This window comes from Oncorhynchus tshawytscha, linkage group LG19 (genome assembly GCF_018296145.1).
Source record: "Oncorhynchus tshawytscha isolate Ot180627B linkage group LG19, Otsh_v2.0, whole genome shotgun sequence".
In the NCBI taxonomy this organism is placed as follows: Eukaryota; Metazoa; Chordata; class Actinopteri; order Salmoniformes; family Salmonidae; genus Oncorhynchus; species Oncorhynchus tshawytscha.
The window spans coordinates 34,386,087-34,408,747 of NC_056447.1; the positions used below are offsets into that span (position 1 = coordinate 34,386,087).

The 22,661-nt window shown below is 42.9% G+C and overlaps 1 protein-coding gene across 7 annotated transcripts in view; it reads right to left on the minus strand.

Annotated features, from left to right (window-relative positions):
* The window catches only part of LOC112218675 (tripartite motif-containing protein 44), a 116,954-nt gene that overhangs the window by 67,320 nt on the left and 26,973 nt on the right, over positions 1–22,661 (minus strand). For 4 of the 7 annotated variants that reach the window (XR_002948650.2, XM_024379690.2, XM_024379689.2 and 1 more), the window contains exons 4-5: positions 18,698–18,991; positions 11,067–11,092 (exon numbers count right to left, since the gene is read on the minus strand). Coding sequence is in view for 5 of the 7 variants with exons in the window: in XM_024379690.2 (XP_024235458.1) it covers positions 11,067–11,092; positions 18,698–18,991 (320 nt within the window). In the remaining 2 variants the exon portion in view is untranslated. The remainder of the gene's footprint in view (positions 1–11,066; positions 11,093–18,697; positions 18,992–22,661) is intronic. The other 3 variants (XR_002948651.2, XM_024379692.2, XM_024379693.2) reach the window with 2 other exon arrangements.

A 22,661-nucleotide genomic window follows, 5' to 3' on the forward strand; every position in this document is an offset into this window, starting at 1 on the left:
GAGGGTGTGTCCTCAATCTCTGATTCGGATCAGGCCCTTAACTCTCTGTTTAACTCGGTTGTAGATTAGCATGCCCCATAGAAAATATTAAGGTTAAAGGACCGATCTAAATCAAGCTTCACTCATTAATTGTCTGAGAGATTTCATGAAAGAAACTTAGCTTGGGCTAAGGCTAGATTGACTGATTCTACCTCTGACTGGCAGTCCTTCAGACATTTGAGAAATAGATGTCCTACTCGGGTTAGAAAAGCATTGCAGTGCTAGAGGAGTCATTTCAGAACCTGGTTCAATCCCGGGCTGTATCACAACCGGCCGTGATTGGGAGTCCCATAGGGCAGCGCACAATTGGCCCAGGGTAGTCCGGGTTAGGGGAGGGTTTGGCCGGGTGGGATTTACTTGGCTCATTGCGCTCTAGAGACTCCTTGTGACGTGCTGGGGACCTGCAGGCTGATCTCGGTCGTCAGGTGAACAGTATTTCCTTCGACCCATTGGTGCGGCTCACTTGCAGGTTAAGTGGGCAGGTGTTAATAAGAAGCGCGGTTTGGCAGGAAATGGGTTTCAACTAACCAGTGCCCCCACACACTGACTCTGTACCAGTACCCCCTGTAAATAGTCACGCTATTGTCATTTTAATGCTGCTCTTCAATTACTTGTTACTTTTAATTCTTATTCTTATCCGTATATTTTTTAACTGCATTGTTGGTTAGGGGCTCGTAAGTAAGCAATTCACTGTCAGGTCTATACCTGTTGTATTCGGCACATGTGACTAATAAAATTTGATGTCATTTGATTTGAGCCCATTGGGGAGTTGCAGCGATGAGCCCATTGGGGAGTTGCAGCAAACTTAACATGTGTAAATATTTATATGAACATTCAACAACTGAGACATAAACTGAACAAGTTCCACAGACATGTGACAAACAGAAATGGAATAACGTGTCCCTGAACAAAGGGGGGGGGGGGTCAAAATCAAAAGTAACAGTCAGTATCTGGTGTGGCCACCAGATGCATTTATTACAGCAGTGCATCTCCTCCTCATGGACTACACCAGATTTACCAGTTCTTGCTGTGAGATGTTACCCCACTCTTCCACCAAGGCACCCACAGGTTCCCGGACATTTCTGGGGGGAATGGCCCTAGCCCTCACCCTCCGATCCAACAGGTCCCAGACGTGCTTAATGAGATTGAGATCTGGGCTCTGCACTGGCCATGACAGAACACTGACATTCCAGTCTTGCAGGAAATCATGCACAGAACGAACAGTATGGCTGTTGGCATTGTCATGCTGGAGGGTCATGTCAGGATGAGCCTACAGGAAGGGTACCACATGAGGGAGGAGGATGTCTTCCCTGTAACGCACAGAGTTGAGATTGCCTGTAATGACAACAAGCTCAGTCCAACGATGCTGTGACACACCGCCCCAGACCATGACGGACCCTCCACCTTAATCCCGCTTCTGAGTACAGGCCTAGGTGAGTACAGGCTCATTCCTTCGATGATGAAAGCAAATCCGACCATCACCCCTGTTGAAAAAAAAAACATGACATGTCAGTGAAGAGCACTTTTTGCCAGTCCTGTCTGGTCCAGTGACGGTGGGTTTGTGCCCATAGGCAACGTTGTTGCCAGTGATGTCTGGTGAGGACCTGCCTTGCAACAGGCCTACAAGCCCTCAGTCCAGCCTCTCTCAGCCTATTGCGGAGAGTCTGAGCACTGATGGAGGGATTGTGCATTCCTGTTGTAACTCAGGTAGTTGTTGTTGCCATCCAGTACCTGTCCCGCAGGTGTGATGTTCGGATGTACCGATCCTGTGCAGGTGTTGTTACACGTGGTCTGCGACTGCGAGGACGATCAGCTGTCTGTCCCGTCTCCCTGTAGCGCTGTCTTAGGCTTCTCACAGCATGAACATTGCAATTTAATGCCCTGGCCACATCTGCAGTCCTCATGCCTCCTTGCACGTTCACGCAGATGAGCAAGGACACTGGGCATCTTTCTTTTGGTGTTTTTCAGAGTCAGTAGAAAGGCCTCTTTAGTGTCCCAAGTTTTAATAACTGTTACCTTAATTGCCTACCGTCTGTAAGCTGTTAGTGTCTTAACGACCGTTCCACAGGTGCATGTTCATTAATTGTTTATGGTTCATTGAACAAGCATAGGAAATTTAAGTTATTTGGATTTTTAGGAATTATCTTTGAAAGACAGGGTCCTGAAAAAGGGGCGTTTCTTTTTTTGCTGAGTTTAAATATATACATTTTAAAAAGTCAACATACTTCTTGAATTGTATATCTGAGAGTGGTGGAAATTCAGCTAAATTCTGTAAAGTGGTAAAATCTTTGAAACAAAACTCACCCACTAATTGCCCCAGCAGGTTGTGACAGCCTTTGGTCCCATAACAGTTAAAAATTAAATGTATGGTGCTTTAATGTCCATTTTGCCTCAGCTGGTCTGCTGTTTCAAAGAATAGTTTCTGAAAACACCTCAAGTTATTCACCTCTAAACAGATAGCAGAGAATGATGCACTTCCAGGCTCTGACTCTTTTCTATTTCTTTTATTCATTTGAACCGTTTGATGTCAATGAAGTGCCTTGCAAAAAATGTATGTAAAAAATCATAGGAGCTGATTCGCTTAATCCCTTTTTACTGCAGCTTTCTGCCCCCTCATTGTCAAACCTTTGACCCACATTTTTTGTTTGTTTAACGATTGCTTCTGGTGCTATCCCTAAAATCTAGAAGGCAACGAATGCCCTCCCCCTTCACAACGGCGGGGATCCTTCTGACCTACATACTGTAACTACTGCCCAATTTCTAAGCTATCTTGCTTTGCTCAAATATTGGAATCACAAACATTAACTTAACTTTGTTAATTTCAAATGATATTCTTCATGTGCACCAGTCTAGTATTATACCTGGACATAGCAATGTTTCAGCAGCTATGTTTGTCTTAAATTATGTGTTAAATTGCTTAGATCTTAGGCATCAGTGTGCTGCCATATTTATAGACCTATCCAAAGCCTTTGATAATGTCGACCATCCCCTAATCATTCAAAGGTTGTCTGAAATGGGCCTCGACCAGGCGTCTTGCAAGTGGTTTGGGAACTGTCAGACAGGACACAATGTGTGGTTTTTGATGGTGTCAAGTCAAGTTACCTCAATACTACTAAAGGTTTCCTGCCGGGGTCGATTTTGGGACCTGTTCTCTTTAATATTTATATAAATAATATTGGTCTATCTGCAAAAACCTGTAACATTCATCTGTATGCAGATTACACATATGTATGCTATTGCACCTACTGCTGACCAGGCTATGTTAGAGCTGCAATCTGATTTTGTTGCCTTGCAGAAAGCCCTTGTTGATTTAAAATTGGTACGTAATGCAGGAAAAACAAAATAAATATTATTTTCTAATTCTCATAGAAATATTCCATATGGTTTACACATTTAAGCATGGGAAGGTTCTCTCATAGAGCATGTTCCTGCCTATAAATATCTGGGCTTTTGGATTGACAACAACTTGACATTTAAAAAACATACGGATGAGCTAGTGTGTCAATCTAAGTAACATAATAAAAAGAACTCTATCAAAATCTGTCAGTTTAAACTAGAGATATGTTTTTTTTGCATGGGCTGCTTCTCAATCCACCCCATCTGCCTATTTCTGCATTCCGCATCTGCAGTGGAAGGTGGCTGAGCTACAGCGATGGTTGTCAGAACACGAGACATCCTGAAAATCGGTCTTCTCATGAAAACCTCTGTAGCATCTGAACGGTTTGGCCTACAAACATATGTGACTAATCTATGGAAAGATAGGACTCCCACAAATACGATGGATCCGTTTTGCTCTACGACTCCCACAGTTGTCACGGGACTAGTCAGAAGGTAATTCATACAAATGAATGGAAGTATGGAGGTAGTTTTATGCCAACAAAATAAGGGGTTAAATATGTGTAGAAAAAAAACACAAATATTTCCTGAGCTTTCTTATACCTCCTAGACAAAGGACAGACACTACAAAACTTTATTGCTTATGATTTATTTTTCAGTCTTTTTTCCACTTATGAATGTGTTATTCAATGTGTTTCTATGGGTTATAATATTAAACGCCAAATTAAATATTTTATAAAATAATTGTTATACCTGAAGGATCCTATAATTCAAAATCCAATAGCTAAACGATCCATGGTATGACCATCTTAAAACAATTCCTCTCTCTATACATCAGGAAGCAGGTTGTAAAGGCAACCTTTCTGCCAGTTCTTGATTATTGTGACACCATTTATAAGAAAGCAGCAACCACTACTCTAAAACCCTTGGATATAGTGTACCATAGCGTGCTTCGCTTTTTCACAGGTGACAGGTTTAATACTCATCACTGCATGCTTTATCAGAAGGTCGGCTGGATTACTCTAAATTCCCGTAGATCACTTAATTTCTCCCTTTTTGTTTCCAAAGCTCTGCTGCACCAGCTTCCAACATATCTCACTTCTCTGTTAAAGTATAGAAATATGAGGCACCAAACCTGCTCACAGGGTTGGTTAACTCTTGAGGTCCCTCATGCCTCTACCAACCTAGGTAAATCAGCTTTTAGTTTTAATGCCCCCCCCCCCACAATATACAAATCCCTGCTGCCAATAGGGAAGTTTAGAACGCTGATGAGGAAGGAATTCACTGAGGTTTGCGAGTGTTTTGGTTGAATGTAAGAATTTATTTGTGTTGTTGAATTGTAATGCATCTGTAACAGCTGCATCTGTAATTTCTCTTTTGCTGTTTTATTGAATTATAATGTTGATTTGTGAATTGTTTCTTCTCAGGGCACCATTGAGAATGAGATTCTGGTCTTAATTGGATTCCCCTGGATAAATAAAAGTTAATACATGAATACAAATCTTTCTCTCCCATTCTTCCTCCAATTAATTTTCTCCTCTCCACTGCCTCAATCCCCATCTTCCCAAGCTTGTAAACGAACCCTTCAGACAATACAAATTCTTGCATTCCCTCCTCTCTCCCAGTCACATTCCTCCCTTCATCCCTCTTTCATCCCTCTATCCTCGTCCTTCTTGTATGATGAGTTCATTATGTTTTATACCAGTCATTATCTGATGTCTTTATCCAGGCAGGGAGCTGGGCTGGATTCTGCAACCTGGGAGTTTTATGAAGATGGGGAAAGGTGGTGTGTGTGCGTTCATGTGTGTCTGCGCATACTTTTATGTTTGTGTGTATGTGTGTGTGTTAACCTTGACCAAGGGCATTTCAGAAGCGTTATGCCACCCTGGGGTCCCAAATTGCAGCCATCTGGTCTGGCATAGAGAGTAGTGGATTGTGCTTGGGTCTCAGTATTACCATTGGCAGGTTAAAGCTCCTACAGCCCCTGAGATGGTAGTTATACTGGGCTTCTCCATGACTGGGTCAGGGCCGTTAAAAACGGCAATGCAGGCTGATGTTAGTGTGTATTCAGTTTCCCCGTCATAGCTGTTATTTGGTTGTTTGTGTTATCACTCATACATATGTTCTGAAAATCCAACAACATTCCAAAGATAAAACACTGAGCACTCTGTTATTTTGTCAAACTTTTAGCTTACAGCTTGTAGGTGTCTGTCTTATCAGACAGGTTCTTCTTTAACCATTATTCACCCAGATAGTACCTTTTAGATAAAGCATTTCTTTCCCACCCGAGATGCAGAGGCTGACATTTGCACAGCTCAGACAGGCAGACAGGGAGGCTCTGCCTGTGTCTCAGACCATTACTGAGTGTGTGTGTATGTGTGTGTGTGTGAGAGATGTGGTGAGGTGGGAAGCCTGACAACAAGGCCTGGAGAGACACACACCATAGGGACACAGCAGGGGGTGATGGGAAGGCAGCTGCTCCGGGCGAGCGACTCCTGAAAGCCATGTCAGTGTCAGGGGATCAATATGTGTGTGACTGGCTAAAGGCTATCTGTTACACCTACTGTTTTACACACTGTCTCACAAACCAATCTACACACACTGTCTCACACACTAACATACACACACACCATCTCACACACTAACCTACACACCTCTACAAGTGAGACAGACAAAATGACAGTCAGACAAATGAACTAGAGGATGAACAGATGGACAGAGATACAGACAAGTAGACAGGCATTCAGGCAGACAAGCAGGCAGGCACGCAAGCAGACAAGACACAGACCTTTCACACGACTACCTTCTAGACAAGCTTAGTACAACACAGACCATGCTGCATAAGCACGATTGTTCCACCAGAGGGCTTGGGTTGACCCCAATAATCAAACTATAGCTTGACCACACACTTAGTGGACAGTGTGTCTCTCCATTTGCCCAGCCTGGCCCGGCTTGGCCCAGTGACCATTGGAGCGGCGTGGCCGTGTGATTGGAGTAGGGAGATCGTCACAACTCTGAGCGTTACATTCCAGCGGGCATAGAGATTGGAGCAGCTAAATGCTGGCTGGGCCATGGATGTGACACACATAAGGTGCATTCATAATGCCCCTTAGCCCTGGGCTAAGGAACATTTTTATTTTTATTTTTATACAAACGTATACATACAAACAACAAATTACAGACGCACACAAACCATGACTACATCTCATCTGCCCAGACTCGCATGCTCACACCCCCATCCTTAGTTCCTGCGTTATTGTTTGCCACAGATTTTTTCATTATGTTAATTAATGTTCGGATTAAATGATTTCCACATTTTTAGTATACGTTTTAGCAAGATGAGTGATGAGAAAATAATAGTCCAGCCTTGAAATATGCAGACCAACGGATTAAAAGTATGTTTACATTGTAATACTTCTGACAGCCAACTTTCTAGGTTCCAATAGTTTATATTTTTCACATTCTAAAGTGGGCTAGCGCCAACCTTAGCCCAGTGCTGTTTGGCCCTGCCTTGAGCAGGGTTAGCACCAAATTTTCGGGGTTAACCCAAAAAACACAGTGCCAAAATAGCCAGTGTAAAACGGGGTCTAGAACAACACCTAGAATGCTCATAGTCCAATCACAAAAGCTGCATTGTCACTTAATTTACATATACTTGTGATGCTTATAATTATTATGCACGTTATTTTGATAGCCAAATTCATACTATTTCATCCTTCCATCTGAGGACTTTAATCAGTATGCCTAACAAAAATGGCTGCTATGCCGGCTGGCTAACGTCTTCTCATGTAGCCAACTAAAGCTTCAAACTCTACAGCTGGAAGGGCAGCAAACACTCCAATCTGTTTTCATAGCTTTTATAATAACATTTATTAGGATATATCCATGATAATAATAGTTTTGCATGATTTCACCTAGATCAGAAAAGTTTGTTCATTGACAGTATTCTCTGTACAGGGGTGAGATCGTATTTCAAAAGGGAAACATTGTTTCCGAGGCTTTGAAGAATCCACCTTCCAGAAACAAGTTTCTCACTGTTGCTGCTTGCTATAGACCACCCTCAGCCCCAGCGGTGCCCTGGACACCATATGTGAATTGATTGCCCCCCCATCTATCTTCAGAGCTCGGCTGCTAGGTGACCTAAACTGGGACATGCTTAACACCCCAGCCATCCCACAATCTAAGCTTGATGCCCTCAATCTCGCACAAATGATTAACGAATCTATTAACGCACCCTCATAGATATCATCCTTACCAACTTGGCCTCCGACTCTCTTCTCTGTATACATCAATGATGTCGCTCTTGCTGCTGTTGATTCTCTGATCCACCTCTACGCAGACGACACCATTCTGTATAATTCTGGCCCTTCTTTGGACAAGCTCCAACTGCTCTTAAATGCAAGTAAAACTAAATGCATGCTCTTCAACCGATAGCTGCCCGTACCTGCCCGCAAGTCAAGCATCACTACTCTAGACGGTTCTGACTTAGAATATGTGGACAACTACAAATACCTAGGTGTCTGGTTAGACTGTAAACTCTCCTTCCAGGCTCACATTCAGCATCTCCAATCCAAAATTAAATCTAGAATCGGCTTCTTATTTCGCAAAAAAGCATCCGTCACTCATACTGCCAAACATACCCTCGTAAAACTGACCATCCTACCAATCCTCATCTTCGGAGACGTCATCTATATAATAGCCTCCAACACTCTACTCAACAAATTGGTTGCAGTCTATCACAGTGTCATCCGTTTTGTCACCAAAGCCCCATATACTACCCACCACGGTGACCTGTACGCTCTCGTTGGCTGGCCCTCGCTTCATACTCGTCGCCAAACCCACTGGCTCCAGGTCATCTACAAGTCTCTGCTAGGTAAAGCCCTGCCTTATCTCAGCTCACTGGTCACTATAGCAGCACCCACCCGTAGCACGCACTCCAGCAGGTATATCTCACTGGTCACCCGCATAGCCAATTCCTCCTTTGGCCGCCTTTCCTCCCAGTTCTCTGCTGCCAATGACTGGAACGAACTGCAAAAATCACTGAAGCTGGAGACTCCTATCTCCCACAGATCACTGCACCTGCACCTGTACATAGCCCATCTGTAAATAGCCCATCCAACTACAGTGCCTTGCGAAAGTATTCGGCCCCCTTGAACTTTGCGACCTTTTGCCACATTTCAGGCTTCAAACATAAAGATATAAAACTGTATTTTTTTGTGAAGAATCAACAACAAGTGGGACACAATCATGAAGTGGAACGACATTTATTGGATATTTCAAACTTTTTTAACAAATCAAAAACTGAAAAATTGGGCGTGCAAAATTATTCAGCCCCTTTAAGTTAATACTTTGTAGCGCCACCTTTTGCTGCGATTACACTGTAAGTCGCTTGGGGTATGTCTCTATCAGTTTTGCACATCAAGAGACTGACATTTTTTCCCATTCCTCCTTGCAAAACAGCTCGAGCTCAGTGAGGTTGGATGGAGAGCATTTGTGAACAGCAGTTTTCAGTTCTTTCCACAGATTCTCGATTGGATTCAGGTCTGGACTTTGACTTGGCCATTCTAACACCTGGATATGTTTATTTTTGAACCATTCCATTGTAGATTTTGCTTTATGTTTTGGATCATTGTCTTGTTGGAAGACAAATCTCCGTCCCAGTCTCAGGTCTTTTGCAGACTCCATCAGGTTTTCTTCCAGAATGGTCCTGTATTTGGCTCCATCCATCTTCCCATCAATTTTAACCATCTTCCCTGTCCCTGCTGAAGAAAAGCAGCCCCAAACCATGATGCTGCCACCACCATGTTTGACAGTGGGGATGGTGTGTTCAGGGTGATGTGCTGTGTTGCTTTTACGCCAAACATAACGTTTTGCATTGTTGCCAAAAAGTTCAATTTTGGTTTCATCTGACCAGAGCACCTTCTTCCACATGTTTGGTGTGTCTCCCAGGTGGCTTGTGGCAAACTTTAAACAACACTTTTTATGGATATCTTTAAGAAATTGCTTTTTTCTTGCCACTCTTCAATAAAGGCCAGATTTGTGCAATATACGACTGATTGTTGTCCTATGGACAGAGTCTCCCACCTCAGCTGTAGATCTCTGCAGTTCATCCAGAGTGATCATGGGCCTCTTGGCTGCATCTCTGATCAGTCTTCTCATTATATGAGCTGAAAGTTTAGAGGGACGGCCAGGTCTTGGTAGATTTGCAGTGGTCTGATACTCCTTCCATTTCAATATTATCGCTTGCACAGTGCTCCTTGGGATGTTTAAAGCTTGAGAAATCTTTTTGTATCCAAATCCGGCTTTAAACTTCTTCACAACAGTATCTCGGACATGCCTGGTGTGTTCCTTGTTCTTCATGATGCTCTCTGCGCTTTTAACGGACCTCTGAGACTATCACAGTTCAGGTGCATTTATACGGAGACTTGATTACACACTGGTGGATTGTATTTATCATCATTAGTCATTTAGGTCAACATTGGATCATTCAGAGATCCTCACTGAACTTCTGGAGAGAGTTTGCTGCACTGAAAGTAAAGGGGCTGAATAATTTTGCACGCCCAATTTTTCAGTTTTGATTTGTTAAAAAAGTTTGAAATATCCAATAAATGTCGTTCCACTTCATGATTGTGTCCCACTTGTTGTTGATTCTTCACAAAAAATACAGTTTTATATCTTTATGTTTGAAGCCTGAAATGTGGCAAAAGGTCGCAAAGTTCAAGGGGGCTGAATACTTTCGCAAGGCACTGTACCTCATCCCCATACTGTATTTATTTATTTATCTTGCTCCTTTGCACCCCAGTATCTCTACTTGCACATTCATCTTCTGCACATCTATCACTCCAGTGTTTAATTGCTATATTGTAATTATTTCGCCACTATGGCCTATTTTATTGCCTTACCTCCCTTAACTTACCTCATTTGCACACCCTGTATATAGACTTTTTCTACTGTATAATTGACTGTATGTTTGTTTATTCCATGTGTAACTCTGTGTTGTTGTATATGTCGAACTCCTTTGTTTTATCTTGGCCAGGTCGCAGTTATAAATGAGAACTTGTTCTCAACTAGCCTACCTGGTTAAATAAAGGTGAAATAACAATAATTTTTTTATAAAAAAATAAAAAAGGTCACAGGCAAACATCAAGGTTTGTACGGTTTATACAAACCAACACTGTTGGAAATCAAATGCTAGGCTCGAAGCTAGAGGAACTAATGTGTTAATTAATGTATTGTTTATAACATTGGTTGCGTGTCGAGATAGAATGTTGGTTGCATGTTGTGTTTGTCCGTTAGCCCAGGGCTTTGGAATACAAGTATGACTAAAGCTTAGCCCAGGGATAAAAAATGCTTGTTTGAACACAGGCTAATCTAGCCCAGGGCTAAGAACAGTGCAGTGTGAAAAGGTCTATACAGGACTACAGGGGAGGAGGAGAGGAGATACTATGTTCAATGGCTGGAGAGAGAAGTGTGTGTGTGTGTGTGTGTGTGTGTGTGTGTGTGTGTGTGTGTGTGTGAAAGAGATAGAGAGAGCATGCACGTTTACTGTACATGTGGGTGTCAGCATGGATGTGTTTGGTATTCCTCTCTCCCTGTAAACCCACTGTAAAACCACCTGAGTGTGGGGATTTTAAAATACATTTTTTCTCCCTGCTCTGCTAGATGCTCAGAATGTTATTAATCAGACTTACCTTGGCCTGGCCTCAATGTTGCGCTGCTGAAAAAGAAAAGGGAGACAGCAGTTTTAATACAGGGGCCAATAACACAGAGGTGCTGTAGCTACACAGCTGGCATGCCTTCACAAATCAAAAGCTATTCACAGACACTTAGCAGTTCTTTAATACATTCACACGGTAGGAATTAGTATATACTTACTATATCACTACCTGTACATGACATATACTACCCAAGGAGAAAAAAGGGTTTAAGAAAGTGTCTGAGTATGAGTGTCTGTGTGATACTGGCTTTGAGACAGTGCCTTAATGACAGCTTTACAGTGTGACTTAGTAAGCGTGTGACCGTGTTACTGAGTGACTGTGAGTGTGAGACAGTGGCTTTCACATATCATTGTGTCACATGAGAGGAGAGTAAATGAATAAAGCGGTGGAGCTCTACTCTGACAGTAGACACTGTTCACACTTTAATTAGCAGCCACCAGCCCAGACACCAGCTAGTGGAGGACCACAGAGACTAACTATACAGCACTGTACTGTATCTTCCCTCAAAGGGCCCTGAGCCGCTAACGCCATCTCTCTGCTTTTCATTAAAACAAGACAACAGAATACTGCCATAGTTCTTCCCACTTAGTTCCCACATCTCATTGGAATTGGTGCAGAATTCAAATTAATTCTAAAGGTGAATGTAAAAATAAGAACATAATGTGAGGCCGGGTGGTGTTTAGTTTACCATTAAACAACGGGTGGGTCTATTCCTGAATACTCATTTGTTAAAAATGCATTCCAGTCAGTGTCTATTCCACAAGTTACCACCGGCTAAATCTATGACGTTAAAATGCCTATTTACTCTGTTCCATCTGACTGCATAATCCACTGTCTCATCAGCCCAGCCAGGCAACGTATAAACTTCATCTCCACTATAAATAGCATCTAGACATTATCTCACATTTCTATTTCGACTAACATTTCATTTTCAACAGTGGAGATTTGTATTAATCTTGCTGTTTGTCTCTCCAACATTTGCAACAGTGTTTCAATCTTCAAATTCGATCTATAGCTGTCCCATAGTAATGAGTCGGGATGAGACAGACAGGCAGGCAGGCTTTCTCAGCCAGTCGAAATCATGAATCAGCATAATTTTTATGGATATATACAAAGAACTGTCAATAGAAAACAGGTGAAATGAAACGAAGTGTAGCTAGTTTGCTGTCTTTCCAGCTTCAGATTGAAGTGATTGTGTTAGCTGTGTTGTTGGCTAGCTCCTCTGAACAACAGTGTTCTGACGATAAAGCACATTTTAACAACAGGCGATATCGCGCATCATTAGCTCATTGTTATGGATGTATCCAAATAAATGTCACTAGAAAACAGCTTAAACAAATGCAGCTAGTTTGCTGTTATTCTGGCTTCACTGTTTGACGTGACTGTAAATTAGCCGTAGCTGGCTAGCTAGAAAGCAAGCAATTAGAACAGTGTCTCGGGCCTAACAAAACCTGTACCAATATATCCTCCAAACACCAGCTTCTCTGGCATTATCACTTAATTGTAACCCAGGTCCGATTTAGGTGAAAACATACTGTAGAATGAGTGGTCTACAGTGATGGCAGTAATTGTTCAGTCACTATGAGTTTTACTTTCTAGACTATTGGTTGTCTAAGATCAGCCCCTCTGCCCCTCACTGTGAACCAGGTCAGGACCATGTTAGGTCTGGTTCACGACCAGGTCAGGACCAGGTTAGATTTGGTTCAGGACCAGGTTAGGTCTGATTCAGGACCAGGTTAGGTCCAGTTCAGGCCTGGGTCAACACAGTCCGCACACCTGGCATTTAATGATTGACTAATGGCTGATTGGACCAGCTGACTAATACACTCCTCTGCCAAACTCATACACACACTTGCTCACACAGAAATGTGGACACTACTGTAACTTGCTTACACAAACAGCCACACACATTCTAGTACGCACAATAACACAGACTCATACGGGAGCAAACACACCTCACACAATTCAATGGAATGAGTTTCTTTGTGTATTGATGCACTGGGGCATGTGAAAAAGTCAGTGTGCATGACTGTCTATCTGTATGGGTGGAGGCATTCCTTCCTGTCTGTGTCACTCTTGGAATACGTGTGAGTGGGACAAAAATGTGTATTTCAGAAAGTCTAATCAGTGTCTGTGTCAACATGATTATGTGCACTGTACACACATAGAGCAAATACATTTTGGTACTTTCCTGGCAGTCTGTATAGTACCACGTAAGCATAGGTAAATGAGTGTGCTCGCTCGGATTTATTCTGCTATGTGTGTGTGTTCTCTGACTATTTGTGTATGCTACGTGAGGTGATGTGTGTTCTGCGAGACAGCCTGAGAGATGGTTTCCTCCGGGGTGACAGATAAGTGCTCAGTAATCATGGTGTGTGGTGATTGGAGGGTAAACTCAGCGGTGTACGTCTGTACAGCTGCTTACCTACTGCCCGCACCGCTCTTTATTGATTTAATGACAGATCTGTAGATTACACTGAAAAACAGGAGCCCATGCATTTCTGTAATACATAACAAATGGCCCATTCTTTATCAGTCTTGCCTCTAGTTAGACTAACTGTTTAGTGAGCACACACACAGACACACACACACACACACACACACACACACACACACACACAGAACTGAAACTCGCTGGAGAATGATTAGATTGTGTGTATAAGTTGGTGTTAAGGGCTTCTTTCTTTATCTCATTCTCCATTTCGTATCTCTTGCACACACACAGAGGTATAAATGCATGCACACACACCCTTTTTATTTGTACCTCATCATGCACACACACACAATGAAATATTTTACAGCAGATGTCGCAAAGTGCTTATACAGAAACCGAGCCTAAAATCCCAAAGAGCAAACAATGCAGATGTAGAAGCACGGTGGCACACACACACCTCAGTGCCACTGTAGGAGCTCAGACAGTCTCTCTCTCGCTGTCTCTCTCTCTCTCTCTCTCTCCTCGATGTCTCTAAGTCACAGCAGGCATTACTCACTGCAGCAATGACTTCCAGAAGAGAACAAACAGGGCAACCATCACCATCCAATTAGGGCCTTAATGAACTCGGGCCTACCACTGGCCCATTTCTCAAACCAGGAAACCAATCGGCAGGCCGACCACAGCCATTAATACAGCCCACCTTCCCTCTCTCCCTGACTGCCTGACTGGGAGCCTGAAGTAGTTAAACTATAGCAGGTGAGTAATGGGCCAGCAGGATCTTTAATTTAACCCTGTAAGTAATAAGAGCTTTCTCTTAACTAGTATGAGGGAGGAGGAGTGTGTGGAGAAGGGGTGTGTGTGCATGTGAGAGAGAATACATACACAGTACCAGTCAAAAGTTTGGACACCTACTCATTCAAGGGTTGTTCTTTATTTTTACTATTTTATAGATTGTAGATGTTACGACTTCTGCTGAAGACAGCCCCTCTCCTTGTTCGGGTGACGTTCGGCGATCGACGTCACCGTCTGTCTAGCCATCGATGCTCCAGTTTTCGTATATCCATTGGACTTGTCTTGTTTCCATACACACCTGGTTTACATTTCCCCAATTAAGCTCCTTGTATTTAACCCTCTGTTTCCCATCATGTTTTGTGTGTAATTGTTTTCATGTTAGGTAGTGTTAGTTACGCGCTCTACTTTTATGTTACGTTTTTTTGGGCGTGTTTGTTTCATGTAGTGCTCTCGTTTTTGGAACTATAATAAAAGTGCTCCTGTTCATTGTATCTGTTCTCCTGCACTTGACTTCGCCTCCAATACACCATCCTGACAGTAGAATAATAGTGACGACATCAGAACTATGAAATAACTCATATGGAATTATGTAGTAACCAAAAAAGTGTTAAGCAAATCTAACTATATTTGATGACAGCTTTGCACACTCTTGGCATTCTCTCAACCAGCTTCATGGAAGTAGTCACCTGGAATGTATTTCAATTAACAGGTGTGCCTTGTTAAAAGTTCATTTTTGGAATTTCTTTCCTTCTTAACGCGTTTGAGCCAATCAGTTGTGTTGTGACAAGGTAGGGATGGTATGCAGAAGATAGCCCGATTTGGTAAAAGACCAAGTCCATATTATGGCAAGAACAGCTCAAATAAGCAAAGAGAAACGACAGTCCATCATTACTTTAAGACATGAAGGTCAGACAAAAACCATCAATATGAAACTGGCTCTCAAGAGGACCGCCACAGGATGGAAGACCCAGAGTTACCTCTGCTGCAGAGGATACGTTCATTGGAGTTACAGGCGTCAGAAATTGCAGCCCAAATAAATGCTTCACACAGTTCAGTAACAGACACATCTCAACATCAACTGTTCAGAGACTGCGTGACTCAGGCCTGCTTCAAAGATACCACTACTAAAGGACACCAATAACAAGAAGAGATTTCCTTGGGCCAAGAAACACGAGCAATGGACATTAGACCGGTGGAGATCTGTCCTTTGGTCTGATGAGTCCAAATGTGAGATTTTTTGGTTCCAACTGTCGTGTCTTTGTGAGATGCAGAGTAGGTGAACGGATGATCTCCCCATGGTGGGTTCCCACCATGAAGCATGGAGCAGGAGGTGTGATGGTGTTGGGGTGCTTTACTGGTGACACTGTCTGATTAATTTAGATTTCAAGGCACACTTAACCAGCATGGCTACCACAGCATTCTGCAGAAATACGCCATCCCATCTGGTTCATGCTTAGTGGGAATAATATTTGTTTTTCAACAGGACAATGACCAAACACACCTCCAGGCTGTGTAAGGGTTATTTGACCAAGAAGGAGAGTGATGGAGTGCTGCATCAGATGACCTGGCCTCCACAATCACCTGACCTCAACCCAATTGAGATAGTTTGGGATGAGTTGGACCGCAGAGTGAAGGAAAAGCAGCCAACAAGTGCTCAGCACATATGAGAACTCCTTCTAGACTGTTGGAAAAGCATTCCAGGTGAAGCTGGTTGAGAGAATGCCAAGAGCGGGCAAAGCTGTCATCAAGGCAAAGGGTGGCGACTTTGAAAAATCTAAACATCTAAATCACATTTTGATTTGTGTGAACACTTTTGTGGATACTACATGATTCCATATGTATTATATCATAGTTTTGATGTCTTCACAATTATTCTACACTGTAGAACATAGTAAAAAAATAAACCCTTGAATGAGTAGGTGTGTCCAAACGTTTGACTGATATTATATGTATGTCTTTGGTTCGCTGTTGAACAAGACAATCTGAATAATTTCCAAAATGTTAGCTTATTCCAAACATTTGACTGGTACTGTACATTACATGACCCAACGTATGTGGACACCTGCTTGTGGAACATCTCAATCCAAAATGATGGGCATTAATATGTAGTTGGTCCCCCCCTTTGCTGCTATAACAGCCTTCACTCTTCTGAGAAGGCTTTCCACTAGATGTTGGAACATTGCTGCGGGACTTTTTCCATTCAACCACAAGAGCATTAGTGAGGTCGGGAACCGATGTTGGCCGATTAGGCCTGACTCGCAGTGGGCGTTCCAATTCATCCCAAAGATGTTCGATGGGTTTGAGGTCAGGGCTTTGTGCAGGCCAGTCTAGTTCTTCCACGCCGATCTCGACAAACCATTTCTGTATGGACCTCGCCTTGTCCACAGGGACATTGTCATGCTGAAATAGGAAAGTGCCTTCGCCAAACTGTTGCCACAATATTGGAAGCATAGAATCGTCTATTATGTCATTGTATGCTATAGCCTTTAGATTTCCCTTCACTGGAACTAAAAGGCATAGCCCGAACCATGAAAAACAGCCTCAAACCATTATTCCTCCTGCACCAAACTGCATTCGGGCAGTTAGCGTTCTCCTGGCATCCGCCAAACCCAGATTCGTACGTCGGGCTGACAGATGATGAAGCGTGATTCATCACTCCAGAAAAAGATGTTCCACTACTCCAGAGTCCAATGGTGGCGAGCTTTACACCACTCCAGCCAATGCTTGCCATTGCGCATGGTGATTTTAGGCTTGTGTGCGGCTGCTCGGCCATGGAAACCAATTTCATGAAGCTCCCGACGAATAGTTGTTGTGCTGACATTGCTTCCAGAGGCAGTTTGGAACTTGGAGTGTTGCAACCGAGGATGATATCTACGTGCTTCCGCACTCGGCGGCTGAGCCATTGGCTGAGCCATTGTCTCTCCTAGACGTTTCCACTTCACAATAACAGCATTTACAGTTGACCGGGGTAGCTCTAGCAGGGCAGAAATTTTACAAACTGACTTGTTATCATCCTATGACGGTGCCACGTTGAAAGTCACTTATCTCTTCAGACCATTCCACTGCCAATGTTTGTCTATGGAGATTACATAACTGTGTGCTCGATTTTATACACCTGCCAGCAACAGGTGTGGCGCCAAATCCACTCATTTGACGGGGTGTCCACATACCTTTGTATATATAGTGTATATACTGTAAAGTGTTGGTCCCATGTTTCATGAGCTGAAATAAAAGATCCCAGAAATGTTTAAATACGCACATAAAGCTTATTTCTTTCAAATGTTGTGCACAAATTTGTTTACATCCCTGTTAGTGAGCATTTCTCACTTGACAAGATAATCCATGCACCTGACAGGTGTGGCATATCAAGAATCTGATTTAACAGTATGATCATTAAACAGGTGCCGGGACAATAAAAGGCCACTCTAAAATGTACTGTTTTGTAACACAACACAGTGCCACAGATGTATTTTGAGGGAGCATGCAATTGGCATGCGGACTGCAGGAATGTCCACCAATATAATTAAATGTTCATTTCTTTACAATAAACCGCCTCCAACGTCGTTTTAGAGAATTTGGCCCTATGTCCGACCGGTCTCAAAATTGCAGACCACGTGTAACCTCGCGAGCCCACGACCTCTACATCCGGCTTCTTAACCTGCAGGATTGTCTGACACCAGCCACCCGGACAGTTTATGAAACTGAGGATTATTTCTGTCTTTAATAAAGTATTTTTGTGGGGACAAACTCATTCTTATTGGCAGGTCCTGGCTCCTCAGTGGGTGGGCCTGGCTCCCAAGAGGCCTATCCCCTCCCATGCCCACCCATGGCTTCACCCCTGCCCAGTCATGTGAAATCCATAGATTAGGGCCTAATGAATTTAATTCAATTGACTTATTTCCTTATATGAACTCAGTAAAATCATTGTGAGAAAACATATCTGTGTATATTTGTGTATTTGAGTAATGGTGTGTGCATGTGAGAACATAACCTTGGTAGAGATTGGTATGTAGAATAGGTGGTAGAGTATTTCCAGCTGTTGTGTGTGTGTGTGTGTGTGTGTGTGTGTGGGTGCATACGTGTGTGCAGTCAGAGGACATACACAGCTACACTTAAGCCCTTGGCTATGCAGTGCAAAACATGTTTAATCTAAGAACCCACCATAGTTTTACACACGCTGCTTTCCAATAAAAAGAAGCTTGTATAAAGTGATTTTTATCCCTGTACACTTCATACCAATCAACATGAAGCTGCCTGCTATGCCTTTCAGATAACCTAGTGTGATGGGTCAGATATAAAGTCTTTGCTGCTTTAAACAGACCCAAGATCAGTAACATCTACCTTGACCATGGTGGTGTATAAGGGAGAGATGCCTCACCGCTGGTCTGGGGCTCGGGCCAGGTGCTCCTCCCTGGACTAGGGCTGCTATTGCGGCCCCAGGCTGTGCCCCAGCCTGGTCCAGCTGGCCCAGTTGCTGTGTGATGCAGGCCATCTCCTCCTGGAGCCGCTTGGTGTGGATGGTGATCTCAGCGATATTCTCAGCGGCGGCGGCAGTCAGGAAGGCTTCCTTCAGGTCAACCAGGTGAAGGGTCCTTTTCTCCTCCAGACGAACCAGCCGGTAGAGGTCATCAAACTGACTGTTGACATACGCCTCCAACTGCTCTGTAGACATCTGAAGAGACAGAGGGAAGGAGAAAGAGAGAGAGATATGGTAAATATATCAGTTCAACTACTTTTGGAGAGAGATGGAAGGAGAATGTGAAGAAATTAGAGGAAGAAGAGGAGGATGAGAGGGTGTGATAGTCTGTCTCATTGACTACAGACACACGTCTACAGACACATTATAAATTAATGTTGTTTTTGTCAACAACACTTTTCGCATTCAACTGGTCTATAGACATGTTATTAGACGGACTATAAACCAGCCTTAAGATGGAAACGAAGGTGAGAGGGAGAGAGTGTGTTAGGAAGATGAAGAAGGTCAAATATGGAGAAGCACATGAAGAAAGTGAGAGAGAGTTCATTAAGGTGAGGAGATACATTACTGTCATTTCAAATGAACTTGAATGAACTACCTTTGTAGGATATAAATTATTGAGATATAGACCTAAAACAGGGAAAAGAGACGGAGATGTAGAGAGCCAGTGCATAACTGTAGAAGTAAAAGAGAGACGAGGAGATTATAAAATAACAGAGGATGATGGGGTAAAAGACTAGAGCCAGAAGGTGACAGAGAGAAGGAGAAATGGAGAGCGACAGAAAGATGAAGAGAGAGAGGGATAGAGAGAGAAAGACAGAGACAAAGATTTCACTTTTGTTAATTATCTATTTCACTTGCTTTGGCAATGTAAACATATGTTTCCCATGCCAATAAAGCCCTTTGAATTGATTTGAATTGAGAGAGAGTGAGAGTGAAAAGGGGATGGCGCCTCAACCTCCTCTTTTTCTCTGTTTCTCGCTCTCGGAGTGTCATATTAATGATCTTCCTCTCTCTCTGTGCAGGGCCGGTTCAAGGCATAAGCGACATAAGCGGTCGTTTAGGGCCCCCGGTCACTAAGGGTCTCAACTTACTGTTGAGAGTAAGAATAGTAGAATACACTAGGTGCAATTTCAAAATGTGGTTGTGCATCAGCAGTTTTTCTCTTGTTATGTCAGTCAGTGACAGTCACTCAATTAGTCATGTCAGCTATCACTTTTTAGATTGGTAGTTAGTCTAGCCAGCTATCTAAACTTGTAGTAACCATGGCCGAATACCAACATTTTTCGTAATGAATCTTGTTCTAGAGACAGCTCTGCAGAGTGGTCACTAACTGGTACAGCCACAAAGTCATAAAAATCTGTTTTTAAACCTTAACCACACTGTTAACCATAATGCCTAACTAACCTTAAATTAAGACCAAAAATCTAAATGTTGGTTTTCATGAATTTTTACAATATAGCCAAGTTGGACTTGGCAGGTGGTCTATCTCAGGGGAAATCACTCAGTTATGCCTCCAGGACAAGACTCATGACAATAAGAACGTGCCCAGGGGCCCTTACCTCCAGGAGGCTCCTATTGATTTTGTTAGTCATTCTTCTCCAGATATCATATTAACATGGCATAAATCATTGCAAAATGTGTAGAATTGCAGTAAATTAGCTGTAAAACTGCAACTAGTTTATCTCTGCCCCATGGTAAAATGAGTAGAATTGCATGAAATGTGTTATACAACTGCAACATTTTCTCTTCGCCCCAAGGCAAAATGTGTACTAGAATTGCAGAATACCTCCTTTAAAATTACTATATTTTCTCTACGCCCCAAGGCAAAATGTGTACTAGAATTGCAGAATACCTCCTTTAAAATTACTATATTTTCTCTACGCCCCAAGGCAAAATGTGTAGAATTGCAAGAAATTAACTAAACACATTTATCTTCACCTTGAAGAGAGGGGCCACCAAAATGTTTTGCCACAAGATGGGGGAGGGGTCTCCCAACCAAATCTCGCTTAGGGCCCCCAAAAGCCTAGAGCCAGCCCTGTGTCTGTGCCATGTGGTTGCTACCTGGTTGCAGCCTGGCATGGTGCATCTCCTCCCCAGGCCCTCCTCCATGGCTCCAGTCTGCAGATAGAGTCTTCAGAGCCCCTCTGCCATGCCATCTGTTTGGCTTTCAGGGCAATTGAACTGCTTACTGAGACTCCCTGTTAATCCATTTCCCATCTCCCAATGCCGCCGAGCTCTCTTCGGCTATGACTCATTAGAATATGACACCTCCACTAGCAGGCCCCTCACTGGGACGCCTCTGCCTCCAACACAACACAACATTTGATTTGATTTGACAACGTAGATGGTGAAGCGTTGAGGAGCACCGCACAGCCCCCTGTCAAGGTCCCCTGACACCCCCTATGCCCCTCAATGCCCTCACGTCATCTCACTTCCCTCCCACATCTACCCTCCCCTCCACTCATCCTTCCCCTCCCCATAACTGCTCAAGTGGAGCTGTTTCACAGAAGTTGCCAAGGCTGGGGGCATTGGGGACCAAAGTCTTGTCAGTTATTGGCATCTCTGCACAAGCAATCAGATTCTCCAAATTACTCCCTAACTCAACAAAGAGATGTAACATTTTTGATTTACTTCCTTCATATGGGGGAGTTGAAAAATGTCTATCCTTCATTCTGATTCCAGTTGATCGAATCACAGCAAATTAGTAGTCACAGAACCAGTGTACTGATTCTAGAAGTTACTTTTTCTGCCCCATATCACCTTTTGGTGGGTAATTCCACGGCAATGGAACTACGCTTTGGCTCTGATTTTTCACTTTGGCATACATTTTAAACAAAAACCATTGATTTCAAAGTTTAACAAACTATAAAACTCTATATGGGTTCCCGAGTGGCACAGCGGTCTAAGGCACTTCATCTCAGTGCAAGAGGTGTCACTACAGTCCCTGGTTCAAATCCAGGCTGTATCACATCCGGCAATGATTGGGAGTCCCATAGTGCGACGCACAACTGGCCCAGCGTCATCCAGGGTAGGCCGTCATTGTAAATAAGGATTTGTTCTTAACTGACTTGCCTAGTTAAATAAAGGATAACAAAAAAATAAACAAGGACTACCTTGAATAACTTACACAGAAAATTTCACAAAAACACAGTTCCTGGAAGAACTGTGCAGATGTAAAGTTTGGCAACAGAATTACAGTAAAATATCCCTCAGTTGTTTTAATGCAACCACGTTTTCCAAAATTGTTGAAATATACTCAGTCAAAAGTTTGGACACACATACTCATTCCAAGGTTTTTCTTTATTTTTACTATTTTATACATTGTAGAATAAAAGTGAAGATATCCAAACTATGAAATAACACATATGGAAACATGTAGTCACCAAAAAAGTGTTAAACAAATCTAAATGCATTTTATATTTGAGATTCTTTAAAGTCGCCACCCTTTACCTTGATGAGAGCTTTGCACACTCTTGGCATTCTCTCAACCAGCTTCATGAGGTAGTCATTCTGGAATGCATTTCAATAAACAGGTGTGCCTTGTTACAAGTTAATTTGTGGAATTTCTTTCCTTTGTAATATATTTGAGCCAATCAGTTGTTGTGACAAGGTAGGGGTGGTATACAGAAAATAGCCCTATTTGGTAAAAGACCAAGTCCATATCATGGCAAGAACAGCTCAAATAAGCAGTCCATCATTACATTAAGATATGAAGGTCAGTCAATTCAGTAAATTTCAAGAACTTTGAAAGTTTCTTCAAGTGCAGTCGCAAAAACCATCAAGCGCTATGATGAAACTGGCTCTCATGAGGACCGCCACAAGAAAGGCTGCAGGCCCAGACGGCATCCCCAGCCGCGCCCTC